At 47.9% G+C, this 19,405-nt stretch overlaps 1 protein-coding gene across 3 annotated transcripts in view; it reads right to left on the bottom strand.

The window, feature by feature from the left end:
• Positions 1 to 11,371, bottom strand: part of TMEM181 (transmembrane protein 181) — a 41,534-nt gene extending 30,163 nt beyond the window's left edge. The window contains exon 1 of one of the 3 annotated variants that reach the window (XM_064169245.1): positions 11,166 to 11,371. In XM_064169245.1, coding sequence (XP_064025315.1) covers positions 11,166 to 11,296 — 131 coding nt within the window. In that variant the 5' untranslated portion in view covers positions 11,297 to 11,371. Of the gene's footprint in view, positions 1 to 1,855; positions 1,875 to 2,605; positions 2,652 to 11,165 lie in introns of those variants that run through there. The other 2 variants (XM_064169246.1, XM_064169247.1) reach the window with 2 other exon arrangements.
• Positions 11,372 to 19,405: the final 8,034 nt, after the last annotated feature.

Below are 19,405 nucleotides of genomic sequence, written 5' to 3'. Positions count from 1 at the left end.
GTGAATGAATACATATATATATATACAAGATGATGACTCTCCACTAACAGCTTTTTTTCTTACATCTGAAGGGCACAATAAATAATAAACAGCTTGAAAGATACTTATAGGAAAACCAAAAAAGGCTCATCACTGTAGAAGCACCTGTTCAAATGAGTAGACTGTGCTCTGCTTTTAGTCAACCTAGCCATGCAATCTAAAGCTCAAGATTACTCATCCCAAAGATTTTCCACACAGCTTTGAGCACCTATGATCAGCTTTATCCTAAGTCAGACTTATTTTACAAGTAAATTAGGTATGTCTGAAACTAACTGTGAAAGAGCAGAAAGCACTGAGACAGGGAGAAATATTATGCTTGGATATCTCAAATAGTAGGCAGTAAAACCTAAACTGCACTAATGCAATCTGTGATAGAGTGAGCTATGGGAACACACACTCATAAAAACTGCAATCTTTCAGCATCCATTCATATGTGAGATGTAAAAGTAGCTTAAATCTTGCTCTTGAGGTAAAATCTTGGCTCAAATTGTCAGGCTGTTCTTCATCTTCAAATGACTTCTCATGTCTGCACAACACAGGATCACAGGAGGTTGGTTGGAAGGGACTTCTGAAGCTCTTTGGGTCCAACCCCCCTGCCAGATCAGATCACATAGGAACGCATCCAGACAGGGCTTCAAAGTCTCCAGAGAAGGATACTCCATAACCTCCGTGGGGAGCCTGTTCCAGTTCTCCGTGACCCTTATAGTTAAATTCTTCCTCAGGTTGATGTGGACCTTCCTGTGCTGTAGTTTACATCCATTGCCCCTTGTTCTATCACAAGGTGTAAGTGTGATAGAAGGCTGTCCCTTCCTTCTTGACACTCAGACCTCATATATTTACAGAAATCTATTAAATCTCCTCTCAGTCTTCTCCTCTCCAGACTGAAAAGCCCCAGATCTCTCACCCTTTCCTCATAAGACAGTGCTCCAGTCCTCTAATCACACTTGTAGCTGTCTGTTGGACTCTCTCAAGTAGATCCCTATCCCCCTTGAACCGGGGAGCCCAGAACTGGGTACAATATTCAAGGTGGCACCTCACCAGGGCAGAGTAGAGGGGGAGGAGAACCTCCCTCAATCTGCTGGACGCACGCTTCTTAATTCACCCCAGGATCCCACTAGCCTTCCTGGCCACAAGTGCACACTGCTGTCCCATGGATAACCTATTGTCCATGAGGGCTCCCAGCTCCTTCTCCACAGGTCTGCTCTCCAACAGATCACCTCCTAACCTGTACTGGTGCAGGTTATTGTTCCTTCCCAGGTGCAGGACTCTGCACTTATCCTTCTTGAACCTCCTAAGGTTCCTCTTTGCCCAGATCTCCAGTCTGTCCAAGTCTTGCTGAACGGAACACAATCTTTACCAGTGGAAAACAGCCTTTTATATAGTTGTGTTCACTTGACACCCTCACTTCACAGGTGGGAAGGCTGTGACAAACTTGGGTTAAGCAATAGGTAGCACGGAGCTGAGACTAAAATCAGAAACAACTCACTTTTACATAAAGCAGTTTTTCTGACATACTGGCCCGAACATCTCTGCCTCTAACTGCTCTATTTTAGGCTCACTCCCAAGTAAAACCACCAAACCCACTTTGATTTACATGATTATAAATGCTACCTACATTCATAGTACTGAGTCTGTCTGTACACATCTCAATTTCTCGTGGTTTAAAGACATTCAGTGTCCCTCAGAAGACCTTGGATTTCTCCTTGCAGATGTATTCCACAACGGTTAACAGCTCATGAGGCAGTCCATGACTACACAAAGATGCATACAGTTAACAGTACCAGCTAGTACTGCTACATGCCAACTGACAACTAACCATGACTCTGCCAAATAGCTTCCGTGCTTGGAGTGGGTTTGGCATTTTTTTAGCGTCCTTTTTGTTGTATTCACTCAGATCTGAATAATCAGTCACGACTTTGGCTCTGTCCACGCAAACAGCACCTGGCCAAGCCTGGTGTTTTTTCCTCTGAAGGGGTGCAATCCTAGAGCGCACACAGGGCGGGCGCAGGCATTCGCCAAAGAGGAAACTCCGCCGAGTTCCTCCGAAGTGGGCAGTCTCCCTCAGGCTCTTGCCTGGCGACCCGTGACCTCAGAAACGTCCCCATAACCCTCGCAGAGCTTATCTCCTCCGTGAGAACTAACGCCTATGTATCGAATGACAAGACACAGCTCTTCAGAGGGGAGAAGCCTCATCCGGCCGGAGGAAGGCACCGCTTCTCCCTGCCCCGGACCCGGCTCCAACCAAACAAGCACACCCCAGCTCCAACAAACTCATCTGCGTGCGTTTCCCTCTCGGTACCTAGCGGACCCTGCCGGCCGGCGGAGCGGCGGTAGCCGGCGGCGGGTTTCCCACAGCCGCTCCCGCCGCCCGCGCCTGAGGGGAGGACAGGCAGTCCCACAGGCGCGCCGCTAGCCGCCGCCGTTATCACACGCAGCGCCCGCCAGGGTCGCCACCACGTTAGCCTCCGAGCACAGGCGACAGCCGCCACCGCCGACTCCCTGTCCCCCCGGCCCCGGCGCGACAGTGCGGACCCCCCGCCCCAGCTCCTCCCCCGCCCCCACTCACGGCTCCATCCCGGCGCCGCATGCGCAGCGCAGCTTCTCCTCCCGCGCCCTCCGCCCCCGCCCCGCCCTGGCGCTGCCGCCGCTGCCGTGGCACAATCGCGAGCGGCGCCTCGCGGCCGCTTCCGCGTGCGTCACCCGCCCCCTCGCGGCTCGGGAGACGTCACGGCAGCCCCGGCGCTCCCCAGCGCGGGCCCAGGGCGCTACGGCGAGGCGCAGGGGACATGCCCCTGCGCTCTGCCGCTCGCTACCGGGCGCGGCGGTGGTGCCGAAGGGAGCAGCCACAGCGATCGAGGCCTGGCCTGCAGCCTGAGGAACAAACCGCCGCCTCCGAGCGGTAATGCGGGCTGCCGCCACCGCATTTCCGCAGTGGGTGCCGCCGGGCAATTGGTGCAGGCACCAGCCGGCACTCCGGACAGGCAGCGTCCACCGGGCTCCCGGGGCCGCAGTTCAAGTCAAATGCTGGGCGTCGGCACTCGGCAGCGTTACCTCAGACTGATGATCAGGCCTTGAGAGCAAGCAGATGTTCTTCCCGGCTGTGGGACTTACGCAACTCCTAACACTACTGTTCTTGCACAGGTGTTGCGATAAACTCGACTTTGTTCTGCTTTCCTATTAAATCACCTGAAACGAGGCAATAACAATTGTCCACTGATCCAGTGGGTAGCAGCGATCGAAACTACACAGTGTCAGGGATTTCTGTTAGCTGTTAAGACTGGCTTGCAGAAAGCCAATACTGCAGTTACTTAGACACAGGGATACTTGGTATCAGACCAGGATGAAATGCAGAGCATCCTCCGGGCTTTGATATTTGTCATGTAAGCAAGGAGGGCCCCAGGCATGTTTAGATAGATCAGTCAGTGTAGAATTGAAAACTTACCTCCTCAACCAACCTCAATTAAGTTCATTTAGATGGTATGAGGCTTTAAAGGAACTTAACATTAATAATATTAAATTCTTTCAGTTGCTCTATGGGTGATTCATGCCAATACTGGTGACCCGTGGAACCCAGTATGTCTTTCATGTAGCTATTAAACCTGACAGAAACATGGCAGGACACTGGTATTTATTCCACTAGTTAGAACTGTGATTCATAGCACTGATGAATCATAGAATCAACCAGGTTGGAAGAGACCCCCAAGATCATCCAGTCCAACCTAGCACCCAGCCCTAGCCAGTCAACCAGACCATGGCACTAAGTGCCTCATCCAGCCCTTTCTCGAACACCCCCAGGGATGGCGACTCCACCACCTCCCTGGGCAGCCCATTCCAATGCCAATCACTCTCTCTGTAAAGAAATTCCTCTCAACTTCCAGCCCACACTTCCCCCAGCACAACTTGAGTCTGTGTCCCCTTGTTCTCTTGCTGGTTGCACAGATTATGGATATGTCACTTGAAAGCATAGTGTATCTTGTTCTCAGTGCATCTCAATGTTTAGGAGGGACATTGAGATGCTTGAGCGTGTCCAGAGAAGGGCGACGAGGCTGGGGAGAGGCCTTGAGCACAGCCCTACGAGGAGAGGCTGAGGGAGCTGGGATTGGTTAGCCTGGAGAAGAGGAGGCTCAGGGCAGACCTTATTGCTGTCTACAACTACCTGAGGGGAGGTTGTGGCCAGGAGGAGGTTGCTCTCTTCTCTCAGGTGGCCAGCACCAGAACAAGAGGACACAGCCTCAAGCTGCGCCAGGGGAAATTTAGGCTGGAGGTGAGGAGAAAGTTCTTCCCTGAGAGAGTCATTGGACACTGGAATGGGCTGCCCGGGGAGGTGGTGGAGTCGCCGTCCCTGGAGCTGTTGAAGGCAGGATTGGACGTGGCACTTGGTGCCATGGTCTAGCCTTGAGCTCTGTGGTAAAGGGTTGGATTTGATCTATGAGGTCTCTTCCGACCTCAGTGATACTGAGATACTGTGTGAAACCATTAGCATTTTTAAAGAAGCACTTTGAAGCCTTTTCCAGGAAGGGAAACAGGCCATAAGAATCTGATGACTATTTAGTAGTCTCATTAAAAGGCTATCTTGAAAAATGATGAAGGAAGGGCATTTATAAATTTTAAATCAGTAAGAATCACTACTGAGGGGCAGAAAACAAAGCTTTCAGTAACCAGGTCAACCTAACAAACTATCTGCACAGAACATGATAGCTCTGCGGAACCACACTTTGAAGCTGTTAGGTCACAGGTCTCAAGTTATGCTGGGGGAAGTATAGGCTGGGTGTTAGGAGGAAGTTCTTCACAGAGAGAGTGATTGGCATTGGAATGGGCTGCCCAGGGAGGTGGTGGAGTCACTGTCCCTGGAGGTGTTCAAGCAAAGCCTGGATGAGGCACTTAGTGCCATGGTCTGGTTGACTGGCTAGGGCTGGGTGCTAGATTGTGCTGGATGATTTTGGAGGTCTCTTCCAACCTGCTTGATTCTATGATTCTATGTGATGTGCATGCACTGTGTAGCTTTTCTCCCTGGCCAGAAAATGATGGAATGGTACTTAGAGCATCTATGACTTCTGGGAACTGCAGCTGCAGAGTTACAACTGCTGCCATTTATGTGTACTCATCTGAGCTGTTTGGATGACTGCTTCAATCCCATCAGCATTCAAGTGTCTCACAAATGTGGCTGAATTTATTATCCTCAAAACAAAAATACATTTTTCTCATTGAATGGGTAGGAAACTGAAACACAGAGAAACTGAGCCTTACCAAAAGTCACTTGGAGAACAGTGTGGGTGGCAGAGCTTGAAATCCAGCTCACATGAATTAGCATTTCTATTTGCCATCTATCAGCTCTCAAAGGACTCTGAATACATTGCAAACAGGTACCTTTCACCCTGCACGTTTTGTGAAAATGATGGCATTGAGTTTACAAACACTGAGAAGGCACCATGAAAACCTCTGTCTCTCCACAAATGCAGCCAGTCAGTCTCACCCTGCTTTGTTCCTTGCAAGAAGGTGCCTTACTCAAGGCCTGGTCTGAACTGCTCTGGGACAAAATAGTGCAAGAAGCTCCTGTCTACCTCATGTATTGTAGAACCTGGAGAGTGCATGCTGAATGAGGCTTGCAAGAAGCAGCAGGCTCATCTATGAAAAAGCAGGCTAAATGCTAGCTCAGTCAGAATTCTGCTTATGCTGTCCACCTTAATGCTACTGATGTACTTTCATGACCAGTTCATACAATTTGTGGCTCATAGCTACAGCATTAGTGACATTAGTGCTGTCTATAGCTACCTGAAGGGTGCTGTCTGCAACTACCTGAAGGGACATTGTAGCCAGGTGGGGGTTGGTCTCTTCTCCCAGGCAACCAGCAATAGAACAAGGGGACACAGTCTCAAGTTGTTCCAGGGGAGGTATAGGCTGGATGTTAGGAGGAAGTTCTTCACAGAGAGAGTGATTGGCATTGGGATGGGCTGCCCAGGGAGGTGGTGAAGGCACCATCCCTGTAGGTCTTCAAGAGAAGATTCGATGGGGCACTTAGTGCCATGGTCTAGTTGACTGGCTAGGGCTGGGGGATGGGTTGGACTGGATGATCTTGGAGGTCTCTTCCAACCTGATTGATGCCATGATTCTATGAAAAGGTGAAATCTAGCCTCCCTGTAGCTCTTTTATTTTTCCAGTACAAGTTTTAGGGCAGTTGTGAATGGAACAATGGAAATGAGATGAATTAAAAGTCACTCAGGGAAAAAGAAAAAGAAGTGTTCTGCTGGATTGGTTGCTCAATCACTGCACAGCTGCAGGAGTATTTGTGGGAAGACTGAGAAGAAAGCAGAAATGTGTGACTAGGCAAAGAAGAGCTAGGATGGCATCTTCCATCTGCAAAGTCAATTTATGGCAGCTTAAAACACTCATGAAGCTATAGTGTTAGTTGTCTCCTCCTCCTGTTTCAAACATTCTGTCCCTAGCTGTATACTCCACACCGGGGTCATTAGAGTTCTAATTGCCAGGGCCCAGCAGCCCTACAAGAACATAAGTGTGGCTTGAGTAGCCGTGGAAGATCCTGTTTGGGTCTAGGCTGGAACCACCATGAACCTTCAGGGAACTGCAGTTCTCCAGCAAGGTCTTGCTGACCCTTTTGACTTCTCATGCACTTGCACTTTGAGCTTCTAGAAAAGATTTTATCAAGGTGGATAGAAGCATGTCCTTATCACAACAGCCCTCTCCAGCAAACTTTAGGCTTCTCCTCTGAAGTATGAAGGCACTAGTTCCTCTAGGGGAAAATGAATGGCTTCTCTTGATTGCTAAGTCAAGTTGCATGCTATTTTCTAGTCTTTCTTTGCCAAGGGGACAGAACTACTGTGAATAAACTTCCCACATTTTGAAGATTAGCTATGTCTTAATGAGCTGGAAGCACCAATAGGAAATACTAAAGAATTAACATTGGTACCATCTATAATTATTTCTTCTCTTACCTATATACGCAAAGTCAAGCATTAATTAAAGCTGCAAGTTAAGTAATAAGTTTCACAGGGTTCTATATGTAGTCTTTTCTTTTTGAGGCACAAAATGTCATATTAATGCATGATAGGAGTTTCAAATATATCCATTATTTAAAGCAGGGTGGGTTGTAGATCATTTATCTTAGTCTCTAGGTATTTTACTAAAATCTTTGTCAACCCTGTGCTTTGCTATAAAGCTGAGTGACTAGTGGGATGTATTCATTAACCTAGAAATTGATTTTTCAAGAGTACCAAGCTTTTATTTATAGTTCTGCAACTCTGATGTCAGACCACAAGTTGGCCACTCTTCTGCTGTCTCCTCTTTATCAAGTAGGCACTTTAATTGCCTAGTAACATGGTATCTAAGCTCTTTTTGTACTGATAGGTTACTTAAAACTGCCAAGTGCAACAGTGGGAGCTACCAGCTGCCAACCCTCCATCAGCTGTCCTTGCCATGCTATCCCAGCCAGAAGGCTTGATAGGGAAGGAAGGAACATAGTAGAGTGGCAGGCAAAGACAGCAGACAGAAACCTGTTCATTTAAGTGGCCTGGTTGGAGTAATTATTCAGAGATATAAATGAGAACAAATCTGAACTTGCTGTAATAAATCCGATACACTCTGAGGCAGTTCCCAGGAGTGATGAGAGCATGTAACACTTTTCCCTGCTGCCTTCTCTGAGCTTGTCTACTGCACCAAGCATCTCCTGGTGTACCACAGACTAATCTTAGGTGTTTCAAAACCAAACCAAGCTTTCATTTGGATTACCAATGTCTCTTCTACAAGCATACCACAAAGTGCCACGTCTGCCCAAGGGAACTATTAACCTGGACTGACAGCCTTATTCAATGTGATAAGCCATGGCAAACCCTGCTCTTTCCATCTCTCACAGGTGGCTGAGTAAGCTAGGACTTGCTTGTGGCAGAAATATACAAGGAGGGACAGTGTAGAGACTACTGTGGGCCGTTGGGCAGAACATAGTCACCAACAGGGACACCCCTTCATCTCCATAGTGTAAATGAGTGCCATGGGGCTCTGCAGAGTGAGGATGGCATAGCTTGAGATGGCTGAGAAGCCTACCAGCCTTAGTTGTCACCTCTGTTCAAAGAACAGGCTGTTCACAGACAGCTGCTGAGCCACCTGTTCAAGAGCATCATGCTTTAAAGGAAACCATCAGCAGAAGCTGTCACTAAACTGGGACAGTCTCAGAGCTGAATCAGAAATGACTCAGTCATCAATGCAGTGAGAGCAGTTACTTGGGATAATAACTTCATCAGCCACTTTGAGCTACATCATCCCCTCTCACTGAATTCCACACATACCAGCACAGCAGACAACAGCACTCCTGAGTCAAGCAGAGCTATTTCCCTGCCAGTCACAAAGGGGACCGCTTGATGTTTTTCCCTTTCTATCAGCTCTGCTACAAAAGCTTTCCAGTTTTAAACTTTCCTGTTGGCACTCAGAGAAAGATCTCATTAAAACCAGGAGTAAGACCTACAGCAGCCAATATTTATCTTTTCTTATAACTCATACCCCCTCCCCCATTCTCTCCTTCCCTACCGCTTAAAGGACTACACCACTCCATTTCTGAAGAGGTGATGGAAACCACCAGCTGATGGTCCAGTGGCTTTGCTCACCCAGTGGGAAGGGGCAGTTAGGGCTAGTAGTGGTTAATAGCCTCACATTTGTGAATACAGTGTGTGAGAGGGAAGAAACATACTTTTATAAGGTTTTACCATCTCTTCATTTTGTTACTCTAGTATAAGATATGATTTGCTTTTGGTATCCTGATGATTTTAGAGAACCTACTGGTTTTTAAGTAAGCACAAGCCACACAGAAGTTCCTTAATCACATTTCCAAAATCCTTTCTGTCATCAGAGCAGTATCTTGTTTATAACCTGATCATATGTACTGAATAAAACAGAGTGAAGAGGATAAAGTATCTAATTCTCCTTCCCATTAGTGAGAGTTGGCTGTGTGAAGAATGCATGATAGCATCATGAAACCCTCCTTCTTACCGAGATTCTAAAAGGCAGATGCCATTGCCACATATCGCTGAAGGGAAGCACTCACCAGATCAGCAGGTATGCAGTGGCAGTATCAGTAACCTTGTTTTACACCAGGTCACATAGATTAAGATCTTGGGAGTGTACAGGAGCACTGTCATGACGTCTAAGTCACAAAATGTTATTTGCTTGCCAGCAGACAAATATTGCGCCATCCTAGATGACCTGCAGCTGATCCCTCGTGGGGACACTCTCACTGAAGAAGGGCAGTCAGCACTAACTCTACAAGCTCATCTCATTTCATGAAGTAGCATCTTCTCATTTCAATACAGAAAGCCCCTCCATGCACACTTCAAGTCATAAAAATGCGATAATGATGATTGACTTTGGAGAACTCAAGTTCCTTCTTGAAATAAAGCTCAACAAATGCCTCTTCCAGGAGGTCTGCTTTGTTAATTCAAAGCTCTTGTCTCCATTCTAGTGCCAATATTCATTATTGCACTGCCAGGTGCACACAGGTGCATTTACATCACTCCTTATCACCTCCCATGGTTTCTCCCACCATGCTCAGGTACAAGGAGCAGCTGTTTTGACAGGAAGGACCATGGCTTTGTTAAACCATGCCAAGCTGTCAGGCAGCATTTCCAAACTCCATGACTCTCTGTAATCTTTGTTGTTGTGAACAATGAGACAAATTCAGTATAATGAACCTCCTGCCCCTTCACTGGGAAAAACAGACATGGCATGCTGAAGACAAATGGTCTAAAAGAGCTGGAAGAGATCTCACAAGGCACCTAATCTGTCCTTCTGTCTCACAGGAGTGTCTGCCAGGTCTTTCTTGGCATGTGCTTGTTAAAAGATGTAAAGATATGTGATGATGGAGATGCTACAGTCTCCCTGGATAATCCTTTCCATAGTGTTTTAACATCCTTCCTGTTCAGAAGGGGTTTTTCTTAACATCTAATATGAACTGTTATTGCTTCAACTGATATTACCCCGGGTTTTGTCATTGTTGTTTGGTTGTTTTTTCTCAATATTAAGTGTCTCTTTAGAGAAATTCCTATTCTTCCAACTTAGGTGTTTCTTCTTTGGGGGGAGCAACCCCAAACTTTCCTCACCACTGTGGTTTCTAGGGTTTTGATTATGCAGACCTCAGGGTTTTTTCCAGGCTCTCAAGTTGTGGTGCCCAGAATTGGACACAGCTCTAGCTAAGGTCTGGAGTAATGACTAAAGTAGATGGTTTAATTCTCACATCTTACAAACCAAGCTTCTGCTGTACACCCCAAATTACCTTTCCAACCCCCACATGTATAAGAGAATATGATTGTCACAAGAGGTTATTTTATAAAGCATTATCATTCCCATACTGTTTTACAGAAAACCTCTTAGCTATCTGTTCATTCCCCAGCCTGTATTTGGGTGGCCAAATAGCATTCATTTTCTCTGTAGTTCCTGGCATTGGTTTCTCCTGATTTTAATGTTGCTTTTTTTTCCATCCTATCACTAACGTTGAAATTCTTTTAACTTAAAACCCAGTCCAACACCTTTGGAGCCCTTCCTAGCCTTGTGTAATCTCAAAGCACCAAATACTCTCCCGGTGTTACTGATCATTCATGGAAACAGAAGACAAGCCCAGGCACAAAAGGGTGCAGCCTACTCGATCCATATATCCCTTCTGACATCAGCTTCTGCCGACCGCTCCGATTTCTTACCCAGTTCTGTAACTGTTTCAGGCTTGGCTTTAGTCCCCGATCCCCTAGCTTCTTGTGTCAGTGGAAGCTGCAGAATGGAAATTACTCCTATCGCTTACATAGGGATCGTCATAGGTGAGGGCAAGGACAGAGGTTGCACTCAGAGGATCATGCCCCCGTGGGCAGCCGTCCGCTGCGCCTCGCTGCTACCTGCGGCGCCTAGGCTGGGGCGGCTGCTCCCGGGCGCACGACCGAGAGGCGTCGCATGAAGCCCAACCCCAGATTTCCTTGTGCTGGTCTCCGCCGAACCCCCGCACTCGCCCCTCGGAGGTGCCATATTCCCGCTCTGGGGCCCCGGCCGAGCGGCGCTGGGGCCGCGCCGGAGGGAGCCGGGCGGAGCCCCGGGGGCGGGCAGGGCGCCATGCCCTGGGGAGAGCCGCGCCGCGCCCGTACCGGTAGTAGCGGTCATCCTTGTAGGGCGTCAGGTCCTCCTTGATCTCCCGGTAGGTCTCCTGAAGCCGCCTGCAGAAGCGCTTGACCTCGCCGCACAGTGGACTCCCGAAGGCAGCGAAATCCGCCTCCATGCCGCCCCGCGCCTCCTCAGGCCCCGCGTTCCGCCATGGCCCCCGCCAGAGCCCGCCTGGCGCTGCGCGGCCGCGGGGCGGGGGCGGCGCAGGAGCCGCAGCAGCAGCCGCAGCAGCAGCAGCAGCAGCAGCAGCAGCAGCAGCGGCGACGACGGCAGCTGCGGCAGGGGCGGGCCGCCGGCGCACGGGGGCGACAGGAGCCGCTTCAGCACCACGGAGAGGGGCGGCCAGGGCCCGCGGCAGGCCGAAGAGCCCTTGCGGCTGCAGCCCCGCGGGCTTTGGGCTGCAGGAGCGGGTGGGAGAGCCGGGGCCTCTGGATGCCGTGTCCAGCAGCCGGGGCCCCCCGGCCCAACGGCCCCCAGCCCGGCGCTGCCCTCTGCCCTCTGGCCGGTAGATCCAAATCTTGTATCCAACCTAAGAACTACTGGAGGAAAAAAAATCACAAAACCAAGACAGAAACCAAACCCAAACCCCAGGTTTGCTTGGGCAGGAGCCAATACATTCTTTGGAGCAGTCAAGTATTCCTCCTAGTGCTGGGAGATGCACTGCTACATGAAATTCAAGCCAGAGTCACCTCCACTGAGAGGCAGCAGCAGAAACACTGAGCTAAAGGGACACTGCCAGGCAGCAAGTGCAGCATCCTGAAGTAAAAGCCACCTGCTGCTCCCCAGGGAAGTAAGGAAATACCTCTCATTACCTATAGAAAACATCTGAGGTTTTGTGGTTTGGTTTGTTAAATAAACCAGTTTTGTTCTTAAAAACCATACCAGCTCTATTTAAAACTAGTGTCCTGATTTTTATTGTCTCTCTTACCCAACCTAAATGAGGCCAATCTGCACCATCAAAGCAGGTGTAACATCTGCTCCAAAGAAAGCCTATGCTAAGTCACTTTTCATGGCCATAATGCTGGAAATGGCTCACCACAAGGAATGAACCAGTTTAGATGTGCAGAGTTTGGAGAGCACCATGTTACTTCCATTTAGGACTCAACTTTTCTTCATAAACAAACTGAAATGTAAACTATGCTTTAAATTACTCTTATCATTTTAAACCTTAATGGTTTCCATGAACTGGCAATGATGATATCTATGTTACATATGAAAAGTGGTTGCTATTTATATGTCATGACAGTTTCTAGAGAGTGTAAAGACAGAAGGCTGCTGTACCACCCCTGCCATGTAAGTACTTTCCCAGTCACATTTGGGAAGCTGGGCTGGTTTATTCACCAGCCTTGCCCTAGCTCTGTATTTTGTAACATACTAAACCCAGAACGTGCACTTCTACTTAGAAGCCCACTTCAATATCTCACCAATATGTGGTGCCAAGAGGTTATTCCTAGCGGTGCAGCGCAAGAGGGACAATTCATGTCCCCCCAGCAGGTGGGAGAGAGAGAGATGAAGGATACCCTTTGACTAAGAATTTCTGTTTCCTAACTCGGAATATTTCTAAGCCTGAGAAGATGTAGCAGCAGGATAAAAGACATAGAAACACAGAATCATACAATCAACCATGCACATTTAGGCTGGAGATTGGAAGGTTCCTAACAACCATAAGGCTATTGCTCTAGAGCTATCTCCAAAGAGGAGCCAGGAGCCCAGCAAGCATTAGGGTAGAGCTTGACCAGCTTCAGAAAGGCTACTTGGAAACCCTGCTGCAAGCTTAGCAGGTCAGACACAGTTCTTTCCAGCCCTATGCTCGTTAAAATACATGTAGCTGATGTAGTCACAAAAGGTTCTCCTGGAAGTGTTTATCTGGGGGTAAATGTTTCCATTGTGATTAAGATTTAGCCATGCTTTCCCTCAAAGCAAGAACTAAAATTGTTACGTGCAATGAAGGTGCTGCTCCCAGCTCTCAAGCTCAGAGGTAGGAATTATCAATAGGGTCTTTAAATATTTACCAGAAGGAGAAAATAAACCATTTAAGGCTTCAGCTAAGTGAAAATGCATTCACTGCTGGGAGCTATGCAATTAGTGTGACAAGGTAATAAAAAATGCACTCAAAGATTACAAACTGATTACCATTTAATTACTTACAACTAAGTGACCTCTATTGCACTTCTTTATCAACACAAAACCCCTAAACAAAAAGGGTTTGCTTGAGGGTCCAAAGCAGCACCATTCCAGAAGCACAATCCAGTCTCTTCCCTGTTGTGCTTAACTTATCCAGACTGGCTTCAAACTGTGTCTGTCTGCTACACCTTGAGCACCAGAGGAGGAAATCACAATTGCTATGGGAGGCTGCCATCAAGACCTGGAGGTTACACAGCCAGAGAAGGTGTTAGCACTGACCATATACTACCCCACCAGCTTCTAACCATCACCAGACAGGATTCAAATGACTAGGCTTGTGAAGAGTGAAGTTTGTGGCAAGACACAGGCTCGTTGTGCATTCCCATTGCGGCATGTTCAAACACTCAAAGATTCCAAGGTCAAGAATTCATCTTCAGTCTCCAAAACACTACAATATGCTGATAAAACAAGCAGTACATGGACTTGCATGCATGTACCAGCGTGCCAATCAAACATTTCTGGTCCATGGAGATGGCCAGACACTGAAAACTTGCAGAGCTGCACTAGCCATGCCTTATGCAGCCAAGAAAACACTAAAGGGCTAAAGGCATTGACAGTCTGTGAAGCTTGGTCAGCTGAGAGTAACTTTAAGAAAACTATACTGTAGTTACAATTCAGGCCAGATTCTACTGGAAAAGTGCCACCCTTCACAGTACCACAGTATCACACAGTATCACAGTATCACCAAGGTTGGAAGAGACCTCACAGATCATCAAGTCCAACCCTTTACCACAGAGCTCAAGGCCAGACCATGGCACCATGTGCCACATCCAATCCTGCCTTGAACAGCTCCAGGGACGGCGACTCCGCCACCTCCCCGGGCAGCCCATTCCAGTGTCCAATGACTCTCTCAGTGAAGAACTTTCTCCTCACCTCCAGCCTAAATCTCCCCTGGCGCAGCCTGAAGCTGTGTCCTCTTGTTCTGGTGCTGGCCACCTGAGAGAAGAGAGCAACCTCCTCCTGGCCACAACCACCCCTCAGGTAGCTGTAGACAGCAATAAGGTCTCCCCTGAGCCTCCTCTTCTCCAGGCTAACCAATCCCAGCTCCCTCAGCCTCTCCTCGTAGGGCTGTGCTCAAGGCCTCTCCCCAGCCTCGTCGCCCTTCTCTGGACATGCTCAAGCATCTCAATGTCCCTCCTAAACTGGGGGGCCCAGAACTGAACACAGTACTCCAGGTGTGGTCTAACCAGTGCAGAGTACAGGGGCAGAATGACCTCCCTGCTCCTGCTGACCACACCACTCCTGATGCAGGCCAGGATGCCACTGGCTCTCTTGGCCACCTGGGCACGCTGCTGGCTCATGTTCAGGTGGGTATCAATCAGCACCCCCAGATCCCTCTCTGTCTGGCTGCTCTCCAGCCACTCCGACCCCAGCCTGTATCTCTGCATGGGGTTGCTGTGGCCAAAGTGCAGCACCCTGCACTTGGAGCTATTGAAGCCATCCCCTTGGGCTCTGCCCATCTGTCCAGGCGATCAAGGTCCCGCTGCAGAGCCCTTCTGCCCTCCAACCCAGCCACATCTGCCCCCAGCTTAGTGTCATCTGCACACTTGCAGACTCACCTGTCACTGAGTATCCACAAACTGCATGTGGAAACTCCACTGAGCCCCACAGAAACCTCAGCACTTTGGTACACTCTATTTTGTTCTCACTGCCTCGATTCTGAAAGAGAATAACCTCTGGCTTGCTCCATCACTTGACTGTTTCCTCTTGCCAGAAGTCTGTTTTGTCACAACTAACCAGTTATATGATGACAATTGTTACCCTTGCTGCGTGCAGAGGATCACAACAGTGTGCTGGGGACAGAAAGGCTGGGGGAGCTCAGCAGGAGTGCATCACTCCCTATGAAACAAGGCTTCTCATCCTCTTGAAGAGGTGGCACAGAGACATCAGCTGGGACAGTTCCCGTCACCATCATCCATAACAAATCATCTCTGAGCTGACAGAGGCTTTGGAGCCACAGCTGCTCTTGTCATTGCTGGGAGGAATAAAGATCCACACAGCTGGTTGCAGCTGACAGCATCAGCAAGAAAGATTCATAGCTTGCTCTTTGCATCTTTCTGCTATGAAGGGGAAATTAATTACTGTGAGATGGTATTTTTTCCAACATTATTATTGTTTGTTCATTTTGATATGCAGAACTCTCACCACCCCCCACCATTCATTTTATCAGTAATCAGTTCTTGCACAGTCATGGAAGCATTTTACAGATAATAACTAGATCTGGAAATAACTTGCAAAAATATATGCATTAACTGAACTGAAAGAGAATGTTCTTGAGGCCAAATGCCACTTGTGGTCAGTATACTGCTTGCCCATTAGATGGACTCAAGGAGCTCCTTTCTGCTTATGGCAGAAGGCAATGGTGAATTAGAAAGAGGCTTTAAGCATTTACTCACAAAATACTATTACCCAACTTGCAGGGCTAACTACAGCTTCAGACAGTAACCAGATGCTTTCAGGGAATTCTGTCTTTCTTGTCAACCACTGAGACTTCTGATTCTTCCCAGGCTTCAGAGTGCTGGGGAAAGGAGGCAGACAATCTCTGACCTTGTCCCTTGGCTCCTCTGGAGGATCTGTGTATCTCCAGGACTTCCTGTCTCAGCAGGAGGCTTTGCAGTGCAGGCAGGAGGTCTTGAGATGTGCAGTCTCAGCACGATGTCACGCTGGCCATGCAGGCTGATCGCATGGAGGCATTCAGAGCCTGTTCCTGGTAACCTCCCAGCAGTGGAGTTTCCAGGCAAACAATGAGGCAGTAAGCAATGGCAGCAGACAACTGCAGGCACAAATAGAATGGCAGAGCACACATTGTGTTTACCTGCATATTTCCTTTTATCAATGTAGTTGAGACTAATGGGGCTTTGGACACAGAATAGCCAATCAGAATGGCAGTTAGCCAAGCTTGGCCATATTAGGTTAAGCACAAGGCAGGCACAAGTTAAGCGTGGCTACCTTGTTTACCACAGGAGAAAAACAGGCCTGGCAAGCCAGTACATATGTAAGCCTATTTCTGGCCTATCAGGCCACGATGCTTTTGAGATGAATCCTCATTGAATCTACCCTGCTTTGAAGAGGTGTGAGGACAAGAAAACAAAGTTTATCATCTCTTTCAATGAAAATTTCAGAAGAACCTTGTGATTTCAAGGATGACAAAGAGGAAACTGATCACACCTGATTCACACCCTTGTGTATCTCTTACTAGGGCTGGGGTTTCCTTTTGTTCTTGACTATCGCAATGGGAAGACTCAAATGGCCTAACTGGGAACATGGCCAGGTTGCCTGTGCTATGTATAAGCTAACATTTTAATAGGGTGTTCCAGGGTAATTCCTGGCTTTCCAAGCCAGTACTTTAGACCACACCTTGAGTACTGTGTTCAGTTCTGGGCCCCCCAGTTTAGGAGGGACATTGAGATGCTTGAGTGTGTCCAGAGAAGGGCGACAAGGCTGGGGAGAGGCCTTGAGCACAGCCCTACGAGGAGAGGCTGAGGGAGCTGGGATTGGTTAGCCTGGAGAAGAGGAGGCTCAGGGGTGACCTTATTGCTGTCTACAACTACCTGAGGGGAGGTTGTGGCCAGGAGGAGGTTGCTCTCTTCTCTCAGGAGGCCAGCACCAGAACAAGAGGACACAGCCTCAAGCTGCACCAGGGGAAATTTAGGCTGGAGGTGAGGAGAAAGTTCTTCACTGAGAGAGTCATTGGACACTGGAATGGGCTGCCCGGGGAGGTGGTGGAGTCGCCGTCCCTGGGGCTGTTTAAGGCAGGATTGGACGTGGCACTTGGTGCCATGGTCTAGCCTTGAGCTCTGTGGTAAAAGGTTGGACTTGATGATCTGTGAGGTCTCTTCCAACCCTGATGATACTGTGATACTGTGATCATCAAGTCCAACCCTTTATCACAGAGCTCAAGGCTAGACCATGGCACCAAGTGCCACGTCCAATATCACGCTCAGTATTATTTTACCTGCTACAGGGGTCAGCATGGTTGGCTTGCTAGCCAGTTCCTTTTTGTTCTTTTTTTTTTCCCAAGTCTTGTTTGCTAAGCTCCTGAAAATTACCAGACCATATAAAAATCATTTAAAAGGCATACCACTTGGCTGGAATTCTCTTCAGTCTGCTCTGTGTCACCATTCCCAACAAACAAAGGCAAGTCTCAACCTTTTGAAAAGAGTGTGAAACAGGATGAACTGACACAAATCAATTCTGGTCATTACTGCAGGTCATTAACTAAACTGCCTGAGAAACGATTCTGGCAGGGGCATTTAATTTTGCACTTTAATTTACCTGTCTATTTTAGCCTAGAAGGAAGGAAGGTGTCAAGTGTGCTCAAGTCTAGCAGTATGTCCCTGCAGTACCATGGGCTGCCCAGGGAGGTGGTGGAGGCACCGTCCCTGGAGGTGTTCAAGCAAAGCCTGGATGAGGCACTTAGTGCCAGGGTTTAGTTGACTGGCTAGGGCTGGGTGCTAGGTTGGACTGGCTGATCTTGGAGGTCTCTTCCAACCTGGTTGATTCTTTGATTCTATGATCTTGCATTGCTCAGAGTGACAAGGTATAGCTAGCAGATACCCACATTTTTTTCTCTTAGAGTCAGACTGTGTGCTTTTTCTCTCATGTTCTTTGGAGAGAGGTAGTTTTCTTCAGATCTAAAACTGCAGACCTGGCTGTAGAGCCTGGCATCTCTTGACACACTGCATAATGCCTCCACACACCTTTTGCCTCTTTGTGTGGGAAGGGATTTCTTTAAGAAGCATTTTAATTAGGAGTTGTACAGTAAGTTTCAAGCTATAGCAAGATCCCATCTAGCTACTATTGCCCATAATTATTAAAGCTACAGCTCTTGGGATCAGTCACAGTTTAAATTAAGTCCACCTCCTGGGTACTGCTCACTGGACACAACATAGCTGGGTTGTTCCCCCCCTATTTCTGCATTGCTCTCAAGACTCAAATTCTTTGATGATTTAAGCTGTCTCTCTTGGCTGCCTGTGGGTGTACTGTCTGGCCCCCCAGATGAACATTACAATAAACATTCTTCTGGCTATTTTGCTCAAATCCACTGCTTTGCAATCCCAGGTGATTTCTGGCACAGAAAGAATCTGTTTGACATTTGCCTTGCTTTTGTGACATACCATAAGACACTGCTGCAGTCTGAAGTTCCCTGATCATCTCTAGCTTTCCAAAGATTCTGTCTCATCTCTCCAGCATCAATCTGTATGTTCATTCATCATCCACTCTGTCAGGAAGTCCTCCTCTCAGTGACTTGTTCAGGCATGATGAAATAGGGTCAGCTATCCTGCCTTCCTCTTCCTACAGCATGTACACCACAGGAATCAGTGTTTGCTTTGGGGATGCTTCCTCTTCATTTTGGGTATGTCCTGGATCCTTGATCTCCCTATCTCCATTACCATCACTGATAGATCCAAGCTCCTTTTCAGACTTGCTAGTATACTGTGTGTATCACACACTAGAAAGCCAGAATGCTGTGTTGATTTTCTTTCCTTTTTAATTGGCTTGAATACACCGAGGGAAATAAAGAACAGGGAAATATAAGAGAAGCTATGAGAATGCAACACCAAGGAGCTGTAATGATGGCTTATTCAGCCACTGCATCAGGCACAGATAGCTGTTGTTACAGGGCTTCTCTGTGTCACTGCACTAGAAAAGCCAGTGTCAGGAACCACCTCGGAGGAAAATCCGGTTAATTTGGTGGACTTGCTGTGTATAAAGCTCCTGGGAGTAGCATTCAGCTCACAGAGTCAATGAACCAAGGTCAGAAAATTCAGCTGCTGGTGTCATTTGAAGCAGCACAGTTTAATAATGCTCTTTGAAGAAATCAGCATTGCCAGACTTTGGTTCCTACAGCCTTTGGTAGCTTCAAAGTAGTGATTATTAAACTTATAGAAATGGTGCCCATCCTGCTGGTGACAGATTTTTGGGCTGTAACATTTATGCCTGACAAATTTATCAGTCAAAATGTGATTATTAATACAGTAAGAATGACAGACATTGCTTAAAAGCACCCTAAACAGACAACACAGTATTTTCCCTTAAC

This window comes from Pogoniulus pusillus, chromosome 31, assembly GCF_015220805.1.
Source record: "Pogoniulus pusillus isolate bPogPus1 chromosome 31, bPogPus1.pri, whole genome shotgun sequence".
Classification (NCBI taxonomy): Eukaryota; Metazoa; Chordata; class Aves; order Piciformes; family Lybiidae; genus Pogoniulus; species Pogoniulus pusillus.
Note: the sequence above shows the minus strand (reverse complement) of the source record. Positions and strands in the feature narration are given on the sequence as shown.